This window comes from Myotis lucifugus, unplaced genomic scaffold (assembly GCF_000147115.1).
Source record: "Myotis lucifugus unplaced genomic scaffold, Myoluc2.0 scaffold_63, whole genome shotgun sequence".
Classification (NCBI taxonomy): Eukaryota; Metazoa; Chordata; class Mammalia; order Chiroptera; family Vespertilionidae; genus Myotis; species Myotis lucifugus.
In genome coordinates this window covers 5,925,681-5,951,812 of record NW_005871111.1, presented here as the reverse complement: position 1 = coordinate 5,951,812, position 26,132 = coordinate 5,925,681, and the positions used below count along the sequence as shown (strand labels likewise).

At 41.7% G+C, this 26,132-nt stretch overlaps 1 protein-coding gene across 2 annotated transcripts; it reads right to left on the bottom strand.

Moving 5' to 3' along the window:
- Positions 1-7,930: 7,930 nt before the first annotated feature.
- GADD45A (growth arrest and DNA damage inducible alpha) lies at positions 7,931-11,138 on the bottom strand. Of its 2 annotated transcripts, XM_014456776.2 has the most exons (5): positions 10,862-11,138; positions 10,260-10,361; positions 9,765-10,002; positions 9,526-9,572; positions 7,931-8,694 (listed from the first exon to the last, which is right to left on the bottom strand). In XM_014456776.2, the coding sequence occupies exons 1-5, from the start codon at positions 10,903-10,905 to the stop codon at positions 8,658-8,660; spliced, it is 468 nt and encodes a 155-aa protein (XP_014312262.1). In that variant the 5' UTR covers positions 10,906-11,138; the 3' UTR covers positions 7,931-8,657. The 2 variants fall into 2 exon arrangements, with proteins under 2 accessions (XP_014312262.1, XP_006089880.1); XM_006089818.3 differs by lacking the exon at positions 9,526-9,572 and having other exon boundaries at positions 10,862-11,136.
- Between the last annotated feature and the right edge of the window lie 14,994 nt (positions 11,139-26,132).

Here is a 26,132-nt window from a genome sequence, read left to right as displayed (position 1 = left end):
CAGGTTCCACCTTCTGTTCTTCGCTCTGTAATAAACTTGTTTTCTGTGGCAGGCAAGCCAGCCAGCAATCGACCAGCTGGGCAACACCAGAGGGAGATTCTCTACTTGGGCAGAAAAGTCTCGGGAAGACCCGATTGGCCCAGCTGAAGTCACAGATCGATCCCCAACCAATCATCATGGCCAGGAGGGTTGGCCAGGCCTATATTACAAATTTACCCTTGAGGCTGGGGTGAGGGGTGCTAAGAGGAAAGAAAGTTCGCTGGAGGAAAAGGGAGATGGGCAGGACAGACAAGAACATTAACCCCACCCCCACCCCGAGATCCCACTTAGCACACTGGGGCTGGGCGGTTGGATCACCTGGGAAGAGTGAGCCATAGAACACTCCAATTGGACCATTTTCATTTTCTACATAAAATCCTCAGAGCCCTCATACTGCTTGCGGGACAAGCCCATGCTCCTTAGAAGGGCAAACAAGGTTCTCTATGATCTGCTGTCTGTTTACCTTTCAGCCTCTCTCTCTCCGCTCCCTTCCTAACACTTAATTTTCTAGCAAACACTGCAGACTAAAAAAAAGTCCCTTATTCATCACACTGTTCTCCCCTGACCAGCTCCTAATCATGCTTCCAGACTCAGGTCAAGCATCTCCTTTGCCTGGAAGTCTTACACCACCAGCAGTTTACACCACCACCAGCTTACACACACACACACACACACACACACACACACACAGCACATGCCCAAACTCGCCATGGCACCACACCGACTTGAAAATTATGTTTGTCAGATTCCTCTTCTAGACTGCAGGTAGAAGAAATTGTACCACAATCACCTTTGAGTAGCAAGTTCTAGCATAGTACTTGGCACACAGTACATGCTCAACCCTTTGAATTTGAACAGAAACTGTTCTGATCATCCAAATGAGTGAGAAAGAGCCAAATTTAAGTTAATAGAAACAGAATTAGATTAGTGGAAATTAACAAAACTTAATTGGATAGTGTCTTTCCATATTCAGTTCTGTTGGGCTATGTAGTTTACCGGGTTTTTTTTTTTTTTTACTTAGATCATCCTCTAATTTACCAACATCGCATAATTCCCTAGAAAACATACATAACACACGTACATAGAAAACTACCGACTCATGAGAGATGTCATTGTTATCGGGTTACGTACGTTGACCGCTTTCAGAAACTGAGCTAAGTGCTCTCTGCATTGTTTCCTTTAATTCTCACAACAAACCTATGATATAAGCCTTGTTCGTTTTTCCTTTTTATTTTATTTTAGATATATTTTTATTGATTTCAGAGAGGAAGGGAGAGGGAGAGAGAATGAAACATCAATAATGAGAGAGAATCATTGATCAGCTGCCTCCTGCACACCCCACACTGGGGATCGAGCCCGCAACCTGGGCTTGTGCCCTGACCGGGAATTGAACTGTGACCTCCTGGTTCCACCTCCTCGTGCTCAACCATTGAGCCACGCCAGTCAGGCGTTCTCCCTGTTTATAGGGGAAATAACTGAGGCTTAGAGACGTTACACTAACTTTCCCAAGTTCTAGCTAGGATCCAAGATCCAAGCCCAGCTTTTTCTGGCTCTGGCAGCCCATTGTCTCAAAGGCTATACTCTTACTCTCTATCTTTGGCCGGCTCTGTCTTTATTAGTTACACAAAGAAACAAAAGAAGTCAGAAGGTCCTTCTCCAGGTGAGCCATTTCTTGTCAAGGGATTATTTTGATGATGGTAATATGACTACAATATGGGGATATAATCAGGTGTTAAGTGGGGATACTAAGAAAGCTTGCAGCTTCTCTGCATTCAAGTTCTTTCTCAGCACTTAATTGCAGAAAATCTGTTAGCATAAGAGCACCCAGGGACACAAAAATCACTTCTGCCTTAAAGGTTCTGAGATGAAAAAGAACAATTCTTAGAATTCACTCCTCCTGCTGTTTGTCTCCTTTGGTTTTCCTGAGGCTCGGTCCCACTTGCTGGATAAGTCGAAGACTAGACCCAGTTAGTTCCACCCTCCCCCAGGCTGACCTCTGCTGTCTGGTTGGCCTCTGAGAGACAGGTTCACAGAGGCCTGAGCTCCAGGTGCAATTCTGAATTGTTCCCCTTCCTTGCCATGCGACCTTGGAGGTGTCTCTTGACCTCACTGAGCTTCAGTTGCTTTAGCAAGAAACTGAATTAATCAATGTGACAACATGTAATAAGCCAGAAAGTACTAATGGACATAAGAAAAGTGGGAATGCCACTCACTTCCCAAGCTCCCACCTTGTTCCTGACATTGCGCAGTAAGCTGTGCAAAAACAGGTTTTTATCATGCTGATCAGCGTCTTCCTTGCCTTGTCTGAAGTGCCTGCGCTGTGTCTGGCACATAAGGTCGGCACATAAGGTCAGCTCATCGGTCAGTTCAAGGCAGTGCTAAGAGCCATTCTGTGTGAGGACGGTCCCACCTTTTGTGGTTCTTGTGCAGTAATCACTTTAGTAAACTGGTGACTTCTCCGTCCCAGGGAGCAAATTGTTTTAGTTAAAACTCTTCCTTGGAAATCTCTTCAGCCCTTGCAGAGAGATGTGTATTCCTCAGCTCCTCGTGGGCTGGCAGCCCGGAGGCTGGAAGCCAATCAAGTGAAAGCCTCTGCCTCCCTGAGACGGTGGAGTGGCTCTGCGGAGTTGCAGCTGGGAGAACTCCGAGAGCGTGGAGAGCCTGCAGCATTCCTCAGAGTTCCCTGATAATAAGAATTACCTGAAGCCCTTGTGAAAAAAACAAATTCTCAGCCTATCCCAACCCAACCCCCTTAATCTGAAGCTCCTGGAAAGAGGTCTTGAAGCTGTCTTTTAAATAAACACCTCCAGGTCTTTGTTATCATCAGAACAATTTGAGAAATTCTGACAGTGCAAACAGCTTGTCTTTTACACAGAAAGACTCTGAGCCCCAGATTGAGAGATACTAGTTTTTGGGGGTGAAGGGTGGACCTCACATCCCCAAGTGAATTAGAAAGAGAAGCCTACGTCAGTCTAACAGGATTGAGTTTACAATAAGAAGGGTGAGGTCTGTGGCAAACTGGAAACCCTTTTATCTTAAAGGGAGGCACCTGCCCTGGCCTGTTTAGTGGTGAGAGCGTCAGCCTGCAGACCAAAGGGTCTCCTGTTTGATTCCTGGTCAAGGGCATGTACCTCTGTTGCAGGTTCCCCAGCCCTGGTAAGGGCGAGTGTGGGAGGCAAGCAATCAACGTGTCTCTCTCAGGTTGATGCTTCTCTCTCCCCCACCCCTCCCTAACACTCTCTATAGAAATCAATGGTGAGGGATTAACAAATAATAAAATAAATAAAAAGTGAGGTGCTCCTCTCAGCTCTAGCTCAAATTGCTGCCATGAATATGGGAACCATTGTTGGCCGCAGATAAACAAAATTTTTCAAAAGACAATAGAAATCAGGATTTTTCTAGGAAATTTCTCCATGTTTATTCTTTAAAAAAAAAAAAAATCCTCACCCAAGGATATTTTTCCACTGATTTTAGAGACTAGAAGGGAAGGGGAGAAACAGAGAGAGAAAAACATCGATGTGAAAGAGACACATCAATTGGTTGCCTCCCACATGGGCCTGACCGGGCCCGGGGATTAACCTTGCAACCCAGATACATGCCCTTGACCGAAATCGAACCCGGGACCTTTAGTCCATAGGCTGATGCTCTATCCACTGAACCAAACCAGCTGTCAATTTAAAAATTGACAACTAATAAAAAAAATTTTTTTTTCTGAACATTGTGTAAGCCGTATTTATCTTGGCTACAAGATACACGTTATGGGCCATAGTTTCATCCTTTCCTTACCTCTCTCATGTTTTAAGTTATTTTTAAATGAATGGCTTTTTATCACCTAGTGAGAAGAGCCTGGCTTGCAAGGCCGATCATGGTCTGGTTCATACCACCTTTCCCACACCACCTGTCATTAGAGAACATAGGTTCTAGAGCCAGACTGCCTAGGTTTGCATCCCGGATGGATTTGCCACTTACTAATGATTCTGAGCAAATTAATCTCTGCATATCAATCCCTTCACCTTCAAAATGGTGATGATAATAATAGTACCTACTTCTATTTGGTTGTAGTGAGTGCTAATAAGTTACTATAAATAAAGTGCACAGAACAGTGCTCGGCATGTAGCCTCCAGAAGCTAGCCCCAAACGTGTTGAATTCATACCCCCCAAAAGTTGCAATTCCCCTTCCTGGGACACATGCTCTTCATAGTCCTTGGCAGGTCTCTTCATCCCTCGGGTCTCACTGATCTGGCAAAGCTTCCCTGCCCCCAGGAACACCTAGACCTTGAGTCTACCCCAACATTGCTTCACACCCAGTATTGCAGGTGTCGGGCGTCTCCACAACTGTGCACATCCTTGAGGGCAGAGACCTTGCCTTCTCACTTCTGTAATCCCAGGACCTAACACAGTGCCAGGTACGCGATGGGCTTTCAATAACCAGTGTTAAAGGAATGAAGGTGCTGCCCTTGATTTCCCTATTTGATTATAAACTTCTTAGGGACAGGCACTCCTATAGGTTATGTCTGTGTCTCCTTCATGGGACCTCGCAGGATTATCAATTATATACAGACAGTTCCCGACTTACAGTGATTCAACTGACAATTTTTCAACTTCCTGGTGGCATGAAAACAGTACTCATTCAGTAGAAACGACGCTTTGAAATCTGAATTTCATCTTTTCCTGGGCTAGCGATCTGCAATGCTCTCTTGTGATGCTGGGCAGTGGCAACAGCCGCAGCTCCAGGTCAGCCCTGGGATCATGAGGGTAAACAGCCGAAACTCCAGAGTGCAGTTATTAAATGCATTTTCCACCTTCAGCGGGATCCTGATGTAACGTGACTGTAACTTGAGGAGCGATGGTAATTTGTGCTGTTTGCAAAATATAATGCTAGCTTCTGATCAAAGAGCTTACAACCTTTCCCCCATTTCATCCCCTTATGCCATCCAGAGATGTCTACCCTTTGAACGCCCACAGCAATTCTCTGGGCCTTTCTTATGGTACCGAGCACTTCTTTTGCTTTGGATTACATCTACCGATGTACATGTCTTATTGCTTCACTAGACTACAAACTCCCTGAGGCCAAGGTATGTGTCTGACTTCAAAATCACCACCACAGTCCCTTGCCCACAGTAAGCATTCCTTAAGTATTTCTTGGTCGTCTTCATGAATACAACCTTTTCACTGAATTTCTTATATTTATCTAAGGATTGTTAGAGAGGAAAAACAAAGATTCAACTCAGTCTGCATGGTGTTAAATCATGCCATTGCGAGTTTTGTTCATTTGAAGAAAACATTCGTTACCGTTTGAAGCCTTGTACCACGAATCAAAGAACAAAATTTAACCCACATGGTTGAAAATTGAGGAAGCGGTGATTTCACAAAGGTTACAGTAAGGTAGCTCAAAACATGCTTTGGAAATGCTTCCAACTGACAGTATAAAAACAGCTCTTTCCTAGAAATGACCATTTTTTCTTTAGCTGGAAAATAATATGTCTTATAGGAGATTAGTTACCTTCATGAGTCTATTCATTATAGAAGTTTAACCTCCTGAGAGCCTTGGTTAATTGTAGAAAGGTGGAGGCAATGCTATTTTATGATGCTGAGGTGAAGTCGACAGTGGAAAAATAGGTATTTTCCACATACAACACTAAGGGGATTTTTGTTCCTGTTGTAACATTTCCACCAACTTTCAATAAGTAGGTTTAATGGCATTTAAGGCGACAACAGAATAAATATGAGCATCAATTTGAGGTAGAAGCCGTGCAGGCAATTCCACACGTTTACAATTAGCTTATGTTTCATGCCATGTTAACTTTACATAATGTTCAATCAGAAAAGAATAACAACAGTTAAAACTTAAAAATCAAAACAGCAGCTTTGCATTTATTGTTGAGATTTTATTGAAACAAAACAACCTGCAGAATGTATACTATCACTTCATATCTTTAAGTGCTATTATGATTTAGAATAGAGATTACAAACTCCTCTCCTAAAATCGATGTTATAAGCAACATTTCTCTGGTGCCGTAAGGTTTCCCGTTGCTATCCGCGTGGGTTTTAATAATAGTCACACTATAGTGAGCACTTATCACACGCCATGTAGTCTGCATTGATTAGTATTTCTAAATCATTCATTTAGTCAACAAATATTAACTCAACACTTACTGCTCACTGAGAAGTGTGCTAAGTACTGGGCTATAATTATGAACCAGACATTAGCTCTTACCTTCAGGGAAGGTACAGTCTTGTAGGAAGCAACAGCTCTGCAAGATGGGTAATTTTATCTCCATTTCACAGATGAGGAAAACAGGATGGGGAGGGACTAATACTGGCCAATCCCCATGCTCTTTGCACCCGCAACCCTGCTTGCCTCCCTTCTGTTTTCCTAGTTTAATTCAACTCACCTTTGCAGGAGTGTTTTCAATCAAGTAATTTGGCAAATAATTGAAAACGCTTACTTTAGTGGGAAGGTAAAAAAAAAAAATTTAAAACTTACTGCCCTCAATCTTTTGGTAACATAAAAAACAAATATTAAATACCAGTTATATTTTGGATTGGGGGCTGGCTTACATAAAATACAAGCCTTAAAAAGGCCCAAAACCCCACATTTTTCACAGATGTGGAAAAACAGCAACTTAATGGCAAGGTGAAGGGGCTCCTGGGCCTATGCTATGCATACGCTATGCAGAAACTTGGAGCTTTTTATTAGTTGGTTTATTTTTCTCTACTCTGATTTCTACTTTTTCCTGATTGCATGTAGTCATGACAAAGATGGGAGGCAGATGGCAGGGGAGCCATGGAGGGTATGGTTTGAGAAGTAGGCAAAAATCCTGTGGACTAACGCGACGTTTTAGTTTTTGCCTCAGAAGCGTTTTTGCTTTCTTTGGCTATATCTACATGAGATTGTTGCAGTTAATTACCAAGTGATTGTTCCAACTAAGATGACTGTTGTGTGGAAGCCTTTTATTTCTTTTGCTCTTTTCTTCCATCTCTCCCATCTGACATCATTTAACCCGACTCCTCAGAACCATAGCAGAAATGTCCAGCTGGAAGGCACACAGCTCTCCAAAGAGAAGAAAGAAAGGCACCCGAACTCTTGGCCAAGCCACGTCCCTGTTTATTCCCCAAGTATGGTTCTGCAAAAGGCACAGCCCTGACTGTTACAGCCACTTCCTAACTGGCCTTCTTACCTACGGCCGCTTATCCCAATAAGCCGTCTTTCTGAGTCCCCAGCGTTATCTTCCTAGAACACTGATCGAGTCACTCCTGCATGAAGGCCTCTGCTGACTGCCCAAAGTTTATAGAAGGAAGCCCAAATGCCTAAGGGTGACACAGAGTGCCCTTCAGTCCGAGCCTAATCCCCCCCTACTTGTTCGCCCTTATCTCTCCCTATCTTTCTACACCAGAGGCACTCACAGAATCATTCTTTGTTCCTGGAACAGGTTTAGGTCTTTCAGGCTCCACACATTTGCACAAACTAGCGCCATTACCAGCTATATCCTTTTCCCCTCTCTAGCTAGGGAAATAAAACTCATGTTTTAAGATCCACACAGAATGATCTTTCTCCAGTAAAAATTTCACTTGTCTTGCAGGTAACTCTCCTCTCTTTGAATCCTTAGCATTTTGCATATAATCTAAGTGTAGCACTTAAATCTTTGGACAAGCTTTAATACTCCTTTTTCCTAACTGCAAACCCAACTCCTCTTAAATCACCTTCATTTTCTGACTGTGCATAGTGTAGAGTAGGGCATCAGAAAAATGTCTGTTAAATAAAGAATAAAAAATAAAAGGATGCTCCCATGTCCAGCCCAAATGTTTAAAAAGTAGGAAAAAAAACATATACATGCATATATACATAGATACTGGCCTTCTATATATAGACACACACATATTATACATATGATTTCAGAAATTTTAATTTTTTTCATATTAAAAAGCTTTTTAAAAATAAAGTCCAAGTTAAAAGAAACAAAAGCACACCTTAAGGAATAATGCAATTATTCCATACCAGTTTATTGTAGGTATTGTTTCAAAAATTTTATAGCATAAATAACCTTTCATGTCAAAATAACTTAGTACAATTTATAATAAAACTTTGAGAATTTAACATCTCATCAAAATACAATAAAATATGGTTTTAAAATATGATTAACCCTTTCTGCTTTTCTTTTACTTGCAGGCATATAAACCCAAAATACCCAAACAACTGCTGCACATTTAAACTTTAACAAAGCATATTTGGTTTAATTAAATGTAACTCAACCATCCTAAATTAATACATAGTTTGTTTTCCTTCCTGCGTGGTTCTTTGCAATTTTTGTTCCTTTTGACTTGCATTTCTGTTTCAACACAGTTTCCTTCTTCATTTTCACCTCTTTCCATCTGCAAAGTCATCTAACTCTGGGCCCCCAGAGCTTGTAGTTGAACTCAGCCCCTTGACATCAGTTTCTGTAATCCTTGCATCAGTGTAGGGAGTAACTGCTTGAGTAACTACAAAGGTATTTCAAAACTTCAGTGCAATTTGGTTCAGTTATTTTCATTCAGATGCCATCACCGTTCAGGAAGATTAATTACTGGAACCCACTGATCCATGTAGCGACTTTCCCGGCAAAAACAAATAAGTTGACTTAAGGCGGGATCCTTCCATTGCGATGAATGTGGATTCTAGGAACAAATTTAGAAAAATAAATTTACTATTAAAGATTCAGCATTTGCTAATAATTACACCACTGTGGAGGGGAAGACACGTGAACATTCTATACTTTGGCTGTGTGACATGAAGACCAGTTACAACCATAAAAAAACCAAATTTCTTCCAAGTCATTGGGTTTCCTGCAAAACCACTAAGGGTAATTGTGTACTAAACTATACTCTGCAAAGTTTGAACTAATGCAATCCACTGAGCCATATGCATATGTTTGCATGGCAATATTTATTCAGTTTTGCATGCGAGTATCATTCACAGGTCTGTCTTACCAAACTTGTACTGTGGCAGAGACCTGAATGAAACAACTGAGAAATATTTCCATGCTGTGCTCACAGTAAGATAAGAGTTGCATAGCAGTTCACTAGAATTGCCACCTGTTATCCTACCAAAAGACAGAGTAGTATTTTTCAGTAGCAAAATGAGGCAGCCAAAAAGTAGTAAAATGTAGGAGGCAAAGCTATCACATGGACCTCTGCAACCACAAGTTATCTACCTACCAAAGGTTTATTTTTATCAGGAAAACAAAAGCTCCATAAAAAAAAAAAATGCAAGATTGCAAAGAAAAAATTTCCACTATCCTCTTCATGCATTTCTAGGGAATTAATTAGGTCTGTCTCCTACACCATTTCTATTTTTAGCTTTGACTGGTAGAGAATGAAGCTGACTCCTTAATGAGAGTGAGCCAGGAATTTATTTGGCTTTATCTAATCTGCCCTGCTAAAGGAATTAGTCACGGGAGGTGGTGCAGATGTAGGTAGGGAGTAGCTGGGCTGACAGTGCTGACTCACAAGGATCTCTTCCGCTGCTGGCAGCCTTCAACGTGCTTAGACATGTTCTGTACCAGAGAAAATCCTGATGATGAAACTGGCACATCTCGGCTGAAAGTCCAGCCACACGCTAATGGGGCAAAGGCAGTCACGCTCTTGACCCCCACCCATTCCACTCTGCAGTCTGGCCACTCTCAGGCCTGGCGCCCTGAGTTCCAGGACGCTAACCCCGACCAGCACGGAGACCCCTTCTCCCTCACCGTCACCAGCACGCAGTGCAGGTCCGAGGGCTGCTCCGCGCCCTCGCTGGCCCCCGGGCTGGCGTCGGTCTCCAGCAGCAGGAGCTTGGCCAGGCGGCCCGGGTTGCTGACGCGCAGGATGTTGATGTCGTTCTCGCAGCAGAACGCCTGGATTAAGGTGAAGTGGATCTGCAGTGCCACATCCCTGTCGTCGTCCTCGTCGGCGGCCAGCAGGCAAAGCACCACGTTGTCCGGGTCGCTGCGGGCAGCGGGTGGGGCAGGTGAGCGCAGAGACACCACCAGCCCTGGGGGGTGCCCGCAACACCCGCCCAGGTCCCGGGGGTCACGCCCCGATCCGCTCGCTCCCCCTGGGGCAGACACCCACCCGCAGATGAAAAACAGCAGGAAGCGACGCTGCAGGGCGAGGGCCGGCCCGCGCATGCGACCTCCCGGGGTCGGGTGGGAGGGGGTGCCAGGGAGAGGGTGCCAGGAAGGACGCGCGAGGGCCCCACTTACACATTGAGCAGCTTAGCCGCCTCGTACACCCCGACCGTGATGGTGCGCTGACTCAGGGCTTTGCTCAGCACTTCCTCCAGGGCATCCCCCACCTTATCCATCCTGCAAAGCCGGCCAGAGAAAGGGGTCCCGTCAGTCCCGGTCCCTCGGGGCTGTGGCCGCCCGCTCTCCCTGCACCGCGACCCTCCCTCGCGAGTGCATGAGCCACTGCGCACCTCAGCTTTCTGCAAACCCCCGACCCCCTCACCATTCATGACCCCTAGAAGCTGGGAGTCCCGGGAGAAGCCCCAAGAGTGCCACCCTCCCCCGAGGGCGCAGCCAGTCCCTGGCGCCGGGCGCTGACACAGGATGCCAGCTGCAGGCGCCGCACCGGCAAGGAGGGTCCTTCTACCGTTTGCAAGGGCTCGGAAGGGCTCAGCCGGGTTGGGGAGGGGCACGCTCTTTTCGTCCGCGGGCACCCCTGGGAGGGTCCCCGAGGAAGAAAGACGAGAGGTACCCTCTGCAAACTTTTGCACGCTCACTCCACCGCAAGCCTCCCACAGCCCGGCAGCACTGGGGTGCACCGCGAGCCAGAGTTCCCGGAGAGGCTCCGGCCGCCTTACCTTTCGGTCTTTTGCTCTCCAGCAGAGAATTCCTCCAAAGTCATATTGCAACTGCAGGTCCCCCACAGAGAGAGAGCGGCGGGGCAGCTCTTGCACCCTAGGGCGCGCGGGCGCCGGCTCGGTACTCCCTCACAGGCTCCTCCAGCGCCCGCCGCCACCGCGCAGTCCGCCCCTCCCGCCTGGATCGTTCGCCCGTCACCTCCGGGCTCCACACTCAGCGCCACCACGAGCCGCGCAACCTACACCTCAGCTGCCTCACAGCCACTGAAGGACAAAGGCCCCCGCGTACGAGAGTTATCCTGCCAACCCCCAGCCAACCACCTCCAGCCTCATTTGCATACGCGCAGCCATTGGGCTATGCAAATGAGCATTGGAGACAATTTGACCCCAGCTCCTGGAACAAGGCTGAGGAGCGGAAGGGGGAGGAGCTGCGCGGAAGCTAGCCCGGGGTGCGGGGGCGGGGCTGGGATGCAGAGGGCGGGGCCTGGAGCTGACTCTTACCCCTTTGGCCGGTTTTGCAGGACAGGAGTTCTTTGCCTTGGAGGGGAGTGGGGAGGGGCTGTTGTCTTCAGCTTGGGCTGGAGCAGCCTGCCAAGTGTTTTTCTAGTTGGTGCACATTTTTTTTATTGTAGTTTCATGTCTTTTGTTTTTAGGGGTTGCTATTAAAATCTATTTTCAGGGTTAATGCACCCAAGTCTAGTAATTATTAGTAAGCAGGTTACATAAAAAGAATGTGTCCAGACCTCTGGGGCAAAGTTTACCTCAGAAGTGTTGTTTATGAAAGCCTAGGCAAAGCTGCTTACTACCAGTAGTATTATTTTGGTGCCCTGATGGCTGGTTTGATTTATTTTTGGAAGGTTGCAAGGGTTGGGAGCTCAAAAAAGAAAAATCAACACATTTGTGTTTGGTGGTGGCCGGGAACCAAGTTGGAATCTTTTCCACAGAAAGCAGAAGGGCTTCCCACCTGCCCAGGGTAACTCTGGAAAACCATGCTCAGGAGGAGCTGGTTACCACACGGGTGTATCCTAGCCTTACAACCCAAATTCACCTCTCAGAGAGCCTTTCCCAAGGTGGGATCCTTCTACACCCCCACTAGCTATGAGACAAATGTCTAACACCCACACAAGCCACAGTCTAAATTCAAAATGCTCTCAATATGCCCTAAGCTTTCTTGCATCAGGCAAGTATGTCACTACCTTCCACAGCGAGCCTGTGATCTCACTCTGAAATATTGATGTTAGATGCTGAATCATGAAGCTGCAGCTATAGGACCTTTTAGTCATATGCTAAAATTTCACCTTTGAGATAATGGCAACCTGTGGGTGGAAAGTAAGCAGTAGTGGCATGTTTTCGAAAAGCAAACTTTAATGTACAGACTTTCACTGAATAGGCTGAAAGTTCTTTCCTTTGTTTTATGAGTTTATGCAATAAATGAAAAAACATGTCTTAAACCTCCTGAAGTCACCAAAAGTGGTGAAAATGCCCTCCTATGTTTGCATTCAAAACAGTGCTTGCATTACTAAGGTTATTCTATAGTCAAAGGTCACAGAAGTCATTTTTTGCAAAGGTACATGGGAGTTTTTATATCATTCTAAACAAAATATTCTCCACGTCTCTTGGCCTTAATTTAATGGAAAAGAAAATGATAGGTCAGTTTTCTGGCTCATTTATTTGAGCTGTTATTTTGTACTTAATCACTAACTGCATTGTCAGCAAGAGACAATGCTTGAGTAAAGGAATGGTAGTGGCTAATTCATAATTTTATCCAAGGGTCCTTGTGTATTTCATATCTATACCTTAAATCTTAACATGTAATGTCTTTGTTTAAAAATTACTTAAACTTGAAATTTAGGTAAGTGCTGAGCGCTTTCAGTTTTGCAAACAAAACCTGAATTACACAATCTGGCCTGAGTCATCATTTGGAGATTGTTGAATTGTGTTCTGTGGAACTCCAAGGTTCTATCCACAAGGCATTTCTTTGAGGTTCTTTGGAAGAAAATGTGATCACAGCAAACTGACAAAGAATGAGGAAATCTGTGAGTTTCTTGATAGCAGGGACTGTGACTTTACCAACTGGGTGTTCTCAGCACCTCGCACAATTTCTGCATTTCGTAGAAGCACAGTCAGTGTTTATGGAGTTGAATAGTATCTGAGAGTTAAACAAGATCTCAGAATTCCGCCTCCCTGTGCATTGCATGAATTCTAATATATTTCATATTTAACATAAGTCTGAAAAACCTTTGATGTCTTCCTATATACCAAGAACTGTGCAATTCCTGGACCTCTGCCTTTAAAGAGCTTATCATCCGATTGGTATGTCTATGCTTGAACTGGATTTTGGGACAAAATAGTATGCAATGTCATCAGCTACCTATGCTGAAAGTCCCATGACTTTAGTCATCTGAACAGAAACTGTAGGAGAGTAAAACCCCACATATTGTTTATGGCAATTCAAATGAACCACAGCTCTAATAATGCTCCACCCAAGTAAAATAATATGCAATAAACATGTGGCATAAAATGGTTACTTCTAATATAGGCCTGGTCTTTCACTCAAAAAAGTATACTGCATGTTATATTTGGGTTCATGTGAAAATGATTTGTTCAAGAGTTGTTCTCTGTGAGATAAGCCTAGTCTTCCAGTATTCACAGTCACTTGTCATACTTTCTGACTCAGATAGCTTACATCGTTTTGCCTCATTGCTGAGTCTATCTAGGATGTTTCATCAGTGATTATCTGCAAAGTTGGTCCTCATAGCTGGGAGTAGAAGCTGCATTTAGCTACAGTTACATTGCATTACACATTAGGATGATCAGAGATGATCATTTCATCAATGCTTATTAGTCCTAGGGGAAGTTGGGATCTAATGATAAATCAGAGGAACTTCCCTAGATCAGTATTTTATATACACATATAAAATAACTCTAATATATGAAATTATTTTTAAAACTACCCCAAGCAGCTCCTAGGAACTTCAAGTGCACAGGACTTGAATGACCTTCTAAGGATATTTGTGAGGATGCCAAAGAGTTATTGGAAGTGAGATGGAAATATGTACTCAAGATTGTTAAACTATTTTAGCACTGCTACTCTCTTTGAATATTTTCTTCACTTGTAGCATACATATATTCTTATGTATTGTATAGTATTGAATGGCAACTTTTCTCTCTTTCAAAAATTAGTCAATCCTTTAACATCTGAAAGAAACTTTATGCTTATTATTTCAATACTAGAAGCCTGGTGCATGAAAATTCATGCATGGGGAAGGGGTCCCTCAGCCTGGCCTGCCCCCTCTCACAGTCTGGGAGCCCTCAGGGGCGGGAGGTGACCCGACAATCAGGGGAAGGTGACACCCCATCACACCTCTGCTGCTGCCACTACCGGCAGTGCAAGCCTTGGCAGGGCCCTGGTTACCTGAGCCTTGGGTGGCCCTGGGAGGCTGGGCAGCCGCCATCTGAGGCTTGCTTGCGACTCGGGCCAGCCCTGGGAGGCTGGGGGGCTGAAGGGACTGGGCACTGCCATCTTTGAGGGCGGGGAAGTTAATTAGCATATTCCCTCCTTATTGACTGTGGGCGCTGCCATCTTTGCAATGGTGTGAGGGTCAATTAGCATATTCCCTCTTTATTAGATAGGATTAGACCATTGTTCACATGCAAGGAAATGAGACTATGACAGATTCATCTATTACCTACTGTATTATATTGTATTTTATTGTTAAAAACCATAAGGTTCCTGATGTCATTTTTTTGTGTGTGTAAGTCTGGTGAAGTTATTTTCTAAAGGCCAGCTCTGATTTTCCCTCTTTTTTCTTTTCCCCGGAGAAGATTATTCAGACAAGATTTACCATCACTTAAAAATGTGTCATTTCACAGGATCAATACTTCTATTTGAATTTAACATAAATGTTTAGTTTCTTGGACCATACTGGGGTAGGCAAATTCTAGGATGACCTCAATGATCTGTAACAACTAGTATTAAACTCTGCATAATCTTCTTCCCTTGAGTGTGGGCAGAACCCATGCCTATGTCTAAGACAGTGGTCGGCAAACCACAGCTCGAGAGCCACATGCGGCTCTTTGGCCCCGTGGCATGGACCACGAAGTTTCAATTGCACTGTACATGCTCGCCTGCACGTGGTATTTTGTGGAAGAGCCACACTCAAGGGGCCAGTTTGCCAACCACTGGTCTAAGAGAATATGCAAATGATGTTGGGCTATCACATTTAATGGCAAAGGTTAAAAAATTTTGCAGATGTGATTAAGGTCCCTAATCAGTTGACTTTGAGTTAATCCAGAGGGGGATTATGCTAGGTTGGCCTGACCTAATCAGGTGAACCCTTTAGAAAAAAGCCTAGGCCTTCTCTGAAAAGAGACTATAGGCATCAGAGACTCTTTCTCTCCATTGGTGGCTTTCAAGAGGCAAACTTCAAATAATTCTACAGCTGCAAGGAATTAATTTTGTAACAACACAAGGGAACTTAGAAATAGTTCCTTCCCAAGTCAAGCCTTCAGATGAGCCTGGGCAACATTGATTTTAGTCTTGTGAAGACCTGAGAAGAGAACCCAGCTAAGTCATGCTTGGACTTCTGACCTGCAGAAACTGTGAGATAATAAATGAGTGTTGTTTTAATATATACAGCATATATATATATATATATATATATATATATATATATATATATATATATGTATATATGTATATATGTATATATACATATATATTTAAATGATTTTTAGAGAGAGAGAAGGGAGAGAGAAACTTCGATGTGAGAGGGTAACATCAATCAGCTGCCTCCTACATGCCCCCTATTGAGCCCACAACCCAGGCATGTGCCCTGTTCAGGAATGGAACCAGCAACCTTTCAGTGCAAAGGATGACACTCAACCAACTGGAGCCACACCCGGCCATGGCTTACTGTTGTTTTAAACCACTAAATTTGTGGTGATTTTTTTGGAACATCCAAAACCTAATATAGTCCCCTTAATACCATTTTGTTGTGTGTTCAATAAAACCTTACTCTATGGAAATTTTCTTCAGCTATTAATATTCATAGCAGTGGAGTCATGGTATTGCATTGAGCTTTAGGCTAGCCACCTGTGTTTCCATCAGCTGCTTACATTTCACCAGTTATTCAGGGGCCAGCCAGTGGAGATGTCAAAGAGACTCACTAGGACATTTTTCAAAGACCTCCTCTTCCCATTCTTCCCCTCCACCCCCTGAGTTCAGTGTGTGTCAGAAGCCTTGTACATAGTTCTTTCTGTGAATGTCTCTACTTGGTGGGTTAATCACTGATGAAGAAGGCAGGTAGTCTGAGTTGGTAATTGGTCATTGGTAGTTTGTTCTGGGACCTTGAATAGATTTTTCAAGTTTCTATCTCTGAAACAGCAGACTTGATTCTTTTTAGTCATGTATTACAACGTTTTCTTTTTTCCAACTTTCAGCAGCTCAGTCCTTGGACTTCTTCTCTATCTATACTCACTCTCTAGGTGACCTCATCCAGTATCATGGCCTTGAATATTTTTTATATGCTGATGACTCCCAAGTATATTTCTAATCTGGTCAGTCATCTCTTCTGAAGCAGAGGCTTACTCATCATCTCTGTCTCAATGTACAATAAACATCTCAAACTTGAAATGACAAAGGTTGACCTCCTTGCTGTCCTCTTGTAGGTCAATGGCAACTCCATTCTTCCCATCGCTCAGTCCCCAAACCATGGTGTCTTCCTTTACTTCTTTCCTTCACAACCCACATCCAGTCCATCAGCAAATCCTATCAGTTTACTTCAAAATGTAAAATAATTCAACCATTTCTCAGGGCTGCCACCACCACCATCATCTCCCCCTGAATAACTGCAACAACTGGTTTCTCTCTCTCTGCTTCTGCCCTTTCTCTCCCCACCTCCAGCAGCCAAAATGACTATGAATAGTAAGTCAGATCACAGTCCATTCTCTGACCCAAATTTACCAAACTTACAAAAAAATGCAGCCAACAGAAGTAGGACGCAATCAAAATACCTTTCCTTTCTAATATACAAGAAGAGATCGCTTTTTTTTACTTAGTGTAAAAGCCAAAGTTCTTACTGTGGCTTAAAGGACACCACAAAAATCTCTTGACCATGATGAAAACATCCTAATATGGATGCTGATGATAATGCACAACTCTTATTAATATATTAAATGCAATTGAATAATATGTGCAGGGTGAATTGTATAAAATGTGAATCATATCTAAAAAAACGTGTTATTAAAAAATATTGATCCTACTGCAATCTTGTCTTTTACTACTATGCCCCATGCGCATTCCTCTGTAGCCACCTTGGCCTTCCTTTTATCTTAGGGCCTTTGTACTGACTATATGTCCAGATTATTCTTTTTCTTAACAACCATTGCTCACTCCCTTCAAGTTCCCTTCTCAATGAGGCCTACCCTGTCCACTCTTCTTAAATTGCAATGCCTCTATTCTTGGCATTATTTATCCCCTAAACCCTGTTCTCTCAAAAAACAACAACAAACAAACAAATAAAAACTTACATCACTGATCACTTTCTAACACATTTTACTTCTATATATTGTCTATTATCTGGCTCCCTTCTCCTGCCCACTCTATTCCCCAAGTATAAGTTTAACGGAGTAGTATTTGTTTTGTTTACTGGTTGACCCCAAATGGTTAGAAGAGTGCCTTGCACAGAGTGGATCCTCAGTAAATATTTATTAAATCAGATATTGTTGAATGAATAAGTTATACAGATTTCAAGATGTAATTAATGAACTAAAACATAAAGCTTCTGGTCTTTTATGTATTAGAAAGGAAGATGTCCTGATTGAATCCTACTTTGGTTGTTTGTATTATTTTTAATTACAGATGTTTGTGCACCCTTATCTGCATTTTAAATTCTTCTTCATACTTTCTCTACCCCCACCCCCAATGATTTTTAAAATATTATTTTCCAGAACTGGCCCATTTTATAAACTAAGGATTGTGACCTCAACCAGTTTGTACTGTATACACATAAAACCCATTAGATTAAAAGGTGCTTAATTGCCAAGCTTCAAGGCTTGCTCTTCCAATGTAGTATAAGAGATTATAATGATGAGGAAAACAACCTTGAAAGGTTTTATGAAGGTGAGTTTTGAAGTGGAAGATTTAAAAGAGCAGAGATGGGGTGTTTTGTTATAAAAGCAAATGACAAGAAACACAAATGGAGATGAGATTAAAGAAACTGAAATATTTAGGAGGCTGCAAACAAAAGAGATAAGGGGGAAAGGAAAATTAGAGCATTCATTACTACTATTTGATTTTTTACCTCTTACTCTGGCTTCCATGCTTGTAAGCATTTAATTTCTATTCACTGGAAATTTCTGCCAGTAGAGCTCACACTTTGAAATTGGATGTAAGGTCTGTTCTGTGAGTAATAATCATTCTTATTTCCCTTTGGTCCTCTTTTACTTTGGCCATGAAATGTCAGCCTCAAAAACTGAAAGATATTAAGTATAAAAACAGGATAATTTATTATTAAATCCTATAAGACTGATCTTTTAAAGAAGGTCTAAGACACAGTCTTTTGAAGCGCCCGTTTCTGGATGGCTGGTCTTAGAGGTGGTCTAACACTACTCTGTCTGGCTACTGTTTGACTTTATATTGTAAAGGTCCAAAGTGGCCTCATTTTTAGTAACCAAAGAATGCAGTGAGCAGACTGTTATCTGGTTGTCCATTATGAACACTTTACTCCTGTGCTCCATGGACCATATCAGTTTGTGGCAAAGTGATGGATTGCATTTAACATTTGGTTGTTGACCTATAAGGATTTTTGCCATATGTTCTAGCTCATCCCCTAAAGATACAGCCGGGGGAGGGCACATTAGTATCACTGGCCACTAAGCAGAAATGCATCAGGGATTTTGCTTTTTCAGCTGGAACATCACCCTTGTCAAGCCATCCATCCTTAGTTTAAGAACGCTTCACCACCAAATACAAGAAGGCCTGTTTATAGATGCATTTGACTTTATATTTTATGTTTGTCTTTTAAAGAAGTTTTGAAATGATGTAAAATAAAGATCTATGGGGTTACTTTGCATGCACAGCCAACATGATAAATCCAATTTGATGTTCTTCCAAGAATGGTGCTGGAATGATGCATACTCTTTGGCAGTACTTTCCTCAGTTTCCCCATTTCTCAAATATTTTTAAATTTTTTTGGAAGAGTACTTCTTTTCCCTCAAAAGAAATGGTAGGCATAATCCTCACATTCAGAGAGATAAAAGCAAAAGTGTTCTGGGTGAAGCAGCCAAATGGAAGTGGGGCTGAGGGATAGAGGTCTGTAGATTTAGGCCTTCTCTCAGCCCCCTCCCAACTCAACCCATGGTTTTAGACGCACATTGGTCCCAGTCGGAAACTGAAAAGTTTGTTCTATAAGGCTCTTCTAGCTCTAGCATTTCTCGCCTAAAATTTTATGCTAATAATTATTCCATAATTTTCAGCAGCCACTGAAGTACTTCTAATAGCTTATTTTATCACACACAAAAAAGTTATTTTCCTAGGCCTTAACATTTGAATCACCAGATAATTTGCCTAAAGAATTAAAAAGACATCCATATTCCTCTGCTGTGATACCAATTTCCAACTATTTCAATCCACTTTATAGGTTAGTTGAGATTATGTTACAACTTGCCTTATTAACCTTAAGACATTGCCTGGTTAGCAAACTCTATGGAGCATGATTTGGCACTGCACTGCGTCTTAATAAACAGGTCGCACCTGGGAGCTAGTGGGACTCTCCCCTCTGAGAAGAAACAGCTACAACAGATGGTAAAACGACTGAAAACCAGGTGGGGTCATTGTTTAATGACCATCTGAATTAAGTTTGGTTAATTTGGTGTGTCTCTCATTATCCCTGGCAACTGGACCCTCCACTCCTTTTATAAGTTTGGGTTTATGTCTTTCTCATAAACAAGTCCATCTGTGATCCTGAAGCTATTCTCACCTTAAATTGAACCACAATGTAAATCCCAATTTATTCGGTTAGAGCTGTGAGGAGCCCTTAAATGTGGGGCTTTGACAGAACTCTGCAGTTTGCTTTATTTCTCAGGTTACTGCTTATCAACCTTGACATGGACATTTCCCCTCACTCTTTTTCTGATTTTTATTCATAAAAATAACTCCCTTTTAACCTAAAACACTTATTAGCATAGTTTCCAAGAATCTGATCTATCAAAATTTCTACCTGTGTGCACCCCTTTTAAAAGAATTTCTTCTCAACTCTGTCAGCAACAGGGAGTTGGCTTCCAGAGATGTTTCAGAAAATTTCAGACTAGGTTTGTGATTTATTTATAAAAACAGCTAATTTGTTTAGTGCTTATCATATGCTTGGCACTATGATACATTCTTATTTATAAGGCATCACTTGACTTACAGCCATCTTTGAGGTCAATACTGTTATCTTCATTTTCCTGTTGAAGAAGTTCTGGCCTATTGGAAAGGTTAAGCTGTTAGGAGCTCAAACGACCCATCTTTAGGTGGCAGAGCCAGGATGCAAATGCACATCTGCATGACTCCAGCTCTCACCTTCTTAGCCATGGGTTACCTTCTTCTAGAACAGCTGTAACTCACCCAGCATCTGAGCAGAGCATTCAGAACGCAGACTCTGTGCAGTCAGGCTTGGGCAAGTTGCCTAACCTCTGATGTCTCTTTCCTGAGTAATGAGAGTACCTGTCTCATACGTTTATTATAACGATTACATGAGATAATATACGTACAACACTTACATTGCATGACACACGGAATGCCATAAATGTCAATTATATGGCGCCCATTTTCCAATTCCCACTCTAATTTTCCTTGCTGTAAATTCCTTCATCTAAGTACAATATTGTATTTCCATTTTCTCTAAATTTGGGACATCTTTGCTGATGGTGAAAGTGCAAGACTTCCCTGTCCCTGCCTAATGCTGTAAAAAAAAAAATATCCACAGAATTTGAATATAGCCACCAAAGAAGCCAAATCTGTGTTGCCTCTCTAACTACCCAGCTTGCCCCATTTGTGCACTTTAGATCTTTATATTGTTTTGATAGCCTGAATGATGTACTTCTGCGTGCTAAAGAAAGGGCCTGGTGTGTGTGTGTGTGTGTGTGTGTGTGTGTGTGTGTGTGTGTGTTTAATACAGAACAATGGGTTTCTCAAACTGTAGAATGGCCTTACATTTCTTTTATCCTCTGAGAGCTTCCTGTATTTGTGAAGTCCTTTCAAATCAGCAACTGCAGCCTCAACATCTGGACCCTCCCTGCTGTAGGGAACATAAATTAACTGGCAGGGTCCTATAAATGTAATGGGCGGGAGCTCCGGGAGTGCACAGAGGCGGCCAGGGTGCGTTCAGTATCTAGCAGCTGGTCCCGCTGCAATGCCTCAGAACTGGTTTTAGCTGACGTCAGATAACGCTGATGTGCACCAGATTGGCTTGTAGTACCAGTAAAGCTGACCCCTCCCACTTCCCCTCCTGTCCCTGGTGCTTGCCAGAATGCTGGAGACCATTATGAACTCACAGTTGTCATTTGATCTCCATCTGGCTGCTGTCACTAAAGCTGCCTTTTATCACTTGCCAAAAGTGTAAAGCTGAAGACACTCCTTTTTCTCACAGATCTTTGCTTCTGGTTCTTACTTTTCTAATTTTCTGGGTAGTTTCAAATAATTCTCCTTCTGTCTAAATCTATGCACTACCATCAGGAAACTTAACAAAGGACCCACTCGAATATTGACCCACATGCAAGCCTTCTGGGTGAACTAGATTTAGCAATAGATTTTTAGGAAGTGTTAGAGGTGGGCTGTGGCTGCATTGACTTCAAATAGTATGTCTTCAGTTTAATGTGGTTTGAATTTCTGATAAAAATGTAAGATTTGCGTGTCTGATCTCATGCTGTGGTAAATTTTATGGAGCTGTTGATCACAACAGTCTAGCCATACAATTACATGAGTCCCTGTATTGAATTAGAATCTCCCAAGTGAAACAATAAATATAAGGGCAGCATGCCATAAGTTGGATTTTATAACAGCTTCATAATCTGAGGAGGACAGAAGAATTAATTCTGAGGTGATATTGATTATACTTAGTCACTAGAATGTTCTTTGTTAAATCTGACTGTAAATCTGGTGCCAGCTTAAAGATTTACTGTTAGTGATTGATTGTTCAGTTTAGCAGTCTTAATGCTGCAGTCTGAAGATTATTCATAGTCAAGAAATCTCTATAGAGATGACATTTCACATTCAATAAGTGTTACTGATGGTGATGATGATGAACTATCCTCTGCTCAAAAAAATTTGAAACAAATTTAGAATCCTGATTTTTACTAGTTTAGCAAATTAATCCTTCTAAGTAGTAATTATAAGAAAAGATGAAATACTGCCATTTGCGACAACATGAATGGTCCTTGAGAATATTATGCTAAGCAAAATAAGTCAGAAAAAACCAAGAACCATATTTCACTCAGATGTGGGATATAAAACTGAACCTCATAGACACAGATAACAGTATAGTGGTTACCAGAGGGAAAGAGGTGGAGGGACAGTAAAGGGCAAAGGGGCCAAATATATCGTCACAGAAGATGATTTGACTTTGGATGGTGGGCACACAATGCAATATACAGACCATGTATCATAGAAATGTACATTTGAAACCTATATGACCTTATTAACCAATGTCACCCCAATAAGTTTAATAAAAAATAAAATAACCTTTTATGTATGCTCTTTGTATACTACTTATCAAAAAAAAAGCAAATTAGGAGGCACTACATTCTATATAAATACATATTGTGATGTATGCCCTTCCAAATTACTTCATTATGTATTAAAAATGAAATAATTTGGAAGGACACACATCACAATGTAAACCATGTTTCTCTTTGAGTAATGGTATTGTAGTCATTTTGGGTTTCTTATTGTTTACTTTTATTTGATAATGTTTCATATAATAAGCATATGTTCCTTTTTAAAAGAAGTATTTTTTATTGTTGACTGTACTTGAAGTAATATTTTTAAGAGGTAAATTTACCTTCAGTGAAAGACACAGATCATATGTGTACAATCTGATGAATTTTGACAAATGTATACACTTATTAACCCAATCAAGACATATAGTCCAATCAAGTTATAACCCCAATAATGATATAATTTCAATCAAGATATATAACATTTCCATTGTCCCAGAAAGCTCCCTTATATCCCCTTTCAATCAATCCATACATCCCATAAGCAGCCACTGTTCTGATTTCTATCACTATAGATGAGCAAGTTACTTTTTAATTAAAAAACGTAGTACTGCTCAGCTGGTGTGGCTCAGTGGTTGAATGTTGACCTATGAACCAGGAGGTTTCAGTTTGATTCCCAGTTAGGGCACATGCTGGGGATCTGAGCTCAATCCCCAGTAGCGGGTATGCAGGAGGCAGCCGATCAATGAGTCTCTCTCATCATTGATGTTTCTATCACTCTCTCCCTCTCCCTTCATCTCTGAAATCAATAAAATCAATAAATATATATTATTTAAAAAAACAGAGTACAGTTTTTTTAAAAGAAATTTCTGTGTAGACTGAGATAGGAACCAAAAAAAATGTTGAAATAGTTCCCTTGTCAGTGAAGAGATGAGAAAAATAACAGAGCTTAGGAAAGAGTATTTAAGAGCTAAATCATATAACTCAAGAAAACTCAGAGAAGAGCAAAGTAGTCACATAAGATTTTACAAATCCTTGGATCCGTTTAGCTTCAATAGAAAAGAAAAAGGGGGAAATGTAAGAAAGGAAAAGAAAAGAAAGGAAAGGAAAAGAAGAGGAAAGAAAAGAAAAACAGAAGAAAAGGGGTAAAGTCTACTAGAATATAAGCTCTAAGAGGTCAGGGACTACATTTATTTTGTTCACTCCATCCTCAATGCCTTACACATTATGTGGCAGAGGTACTGACTCAAGAAATATCTGTGGACTGAGTAAGTATATACTATTATTCAGTTACTCAGTCAACAGAAATTTATTCACTATTTCAACAAATATTTATTGACTGTTACTGTGTGATATGGATTATGCTAACTCCTGCATATAGAATGGTAGCCAATGGTCCCTAAAAATGATAGACATGGTCCTTAACTTCACGGAGCTTGTATTGCATCTTGTCAGGAAGACTGACATTAACATTGTTTTAGAGGCAGGTAGAATGGCACTAGTGAGGGATGAAAGAGGAAGGAGCTTGGTGAGTCTGAGGAAGTGAGAAGGCCAGTGCAATGAGCAGGGATACGGAAGCAGGAGATGGGGCTGCTGAGTTAGTCAAAGACTAGATGATGCAGATGGGACCTTGTTGGTTGTCAGATGGGCTTGGGATTTTATCCCAAGAACAACAGAAAGCTATTGAAGGATTTTAAGCAGGGGAAGGAGACAATCAATTTTGTGTTTTTTAAAAAATCTTTCTGGCTGGTGGACAGAGAGAGAATGGCTTGGATGAAGGCAAGGGTAGACACAGGAAGACTGTCAAGAGACTGTTGTAGTAAGGGGGAGTTGGGGATCTTGAAGAGTGTCCCAGCAGGAGAATTAAAAGTAGAAGTGAGCCTTGGCGAATGATTGGCTCTGTTAAATACATGAGTAGAAGTGGCAAGAATGACTCCAGGTCCTGACATGAGCAAATTGGTTGATGGTGGGACCACTTCATTTTTTCTCTCATATTATATGCAAAAGAAGCCAAGCTCATAGATTGACCATGTTGAGGGCCATACCTCTGTTGGGCAGAGACCAAACCACAGACCTATCATGTGTCCATTGCATACTTGAGATGCAAAGGTGGTGATTTGGAATGGTTGGTATAGGGGACAATGGTGATGGTGGAAGGAATTTTATGCCCACCACCTGTTCTTGCTGTTGTGCATGCTCCTCCCTTTCTTTCTTTTGGGTATCTGAGAACTCATCCTTACTAAAATAATTACTGATAATTACAGGTCTAAAAATGGGGCTGCCTTTTCCCACCCTCACCCCCAATCCCCATACACCTTGAGTCTGCCTTTTAATAGGAATTGGATGGATATTACGGAGATAGAATGGGTCACAGAGACTGTTGTAGTTTCTTAGACAAATGTGGCTGTCCTCAGCCTGTGTAGACTGGGACCATCTTATGGTTTTCTATTTACCCTGTTATTTTCTTATTTGCCCCTTTTCAGTATTTTCTTTGCACTCTCTGCCTGCCAGTTATCTTTATTTTAGATCCAAGCTCTGTTAGCATAGAAATTTTACTTAAGATCTCTGAGCCTTAGTTTCCTCAATTATAGTTGGGGGATAACATTGATGTCAGTGGATTCAATATCTTCTACATGGTAGTTTCTCACTGTTAATTGCTCCTCCACACCTACTCATTCATTAGCTCCATTGTCTGGAGTTGTTGGGAAATAGATTCAGGAAGTCACTCTCAGGCATACTCAGCATCTCTAGGCAGGCTTAAAGGTACCACCACAGCAGATTTTGGAAGTGTTTCTCTCATCTCTATTCCCCTCCTTACTTGCCCACTACAACAGGACATGTTATCTTTGAGTAATGGTCATTTGCCTCACCAAGTTGTAAGTATATGCCACTGGACACAATAGGAGAGAGAATTAGGTTAGTCTGCACAAAACCATCTCCACTATGAGAAAAGCATTCAATAAGTGTACATATACATTCTTGTGTATGAAGACTAGTTCTCTATATGATGAATTCACATATGAATCAAGCAAACTCACCCATATCAGTTATATCTATTAATAATATATGTATTTCCATAGATTTTTCGGAGCAAAAAAGAGAGCCCAGAAATAAACCCATATTTCATCAATTATATAGTCAATTAATCTATAATAAAGGAGGCAAGAATATACAATGGGAAATGACAGTCTTTTCAATAAATGGTGTTGGAAACTCTGGTGTTGGAAAATACATGCAAAAAAAAGAAAAGAAACTTAACCACTCTCTAATACCATATACAAAAATAAACTCAAAATAGATTAAAGACTTAAGTGTAAGACTTGAAACCATAAAACTTCTAGAAGAAAACATGGGCAGTAAAATCTTTGACATTGATCTCAGTGATATATTTTTGGATATGTTTCCCTGGGCAGTGGCAACAAAAGCAAAAATGGATAAATGGAACTACATCAAAATAAAAAACTTTTGCACAGAAAAGGAAACCAAAAACAAAATGAAAAAAATATAGCCTATAAGATAAGGGGTCAATAGTTAAAATATATAAAGAAATCATACAACTTAATGCTGGGGTCCA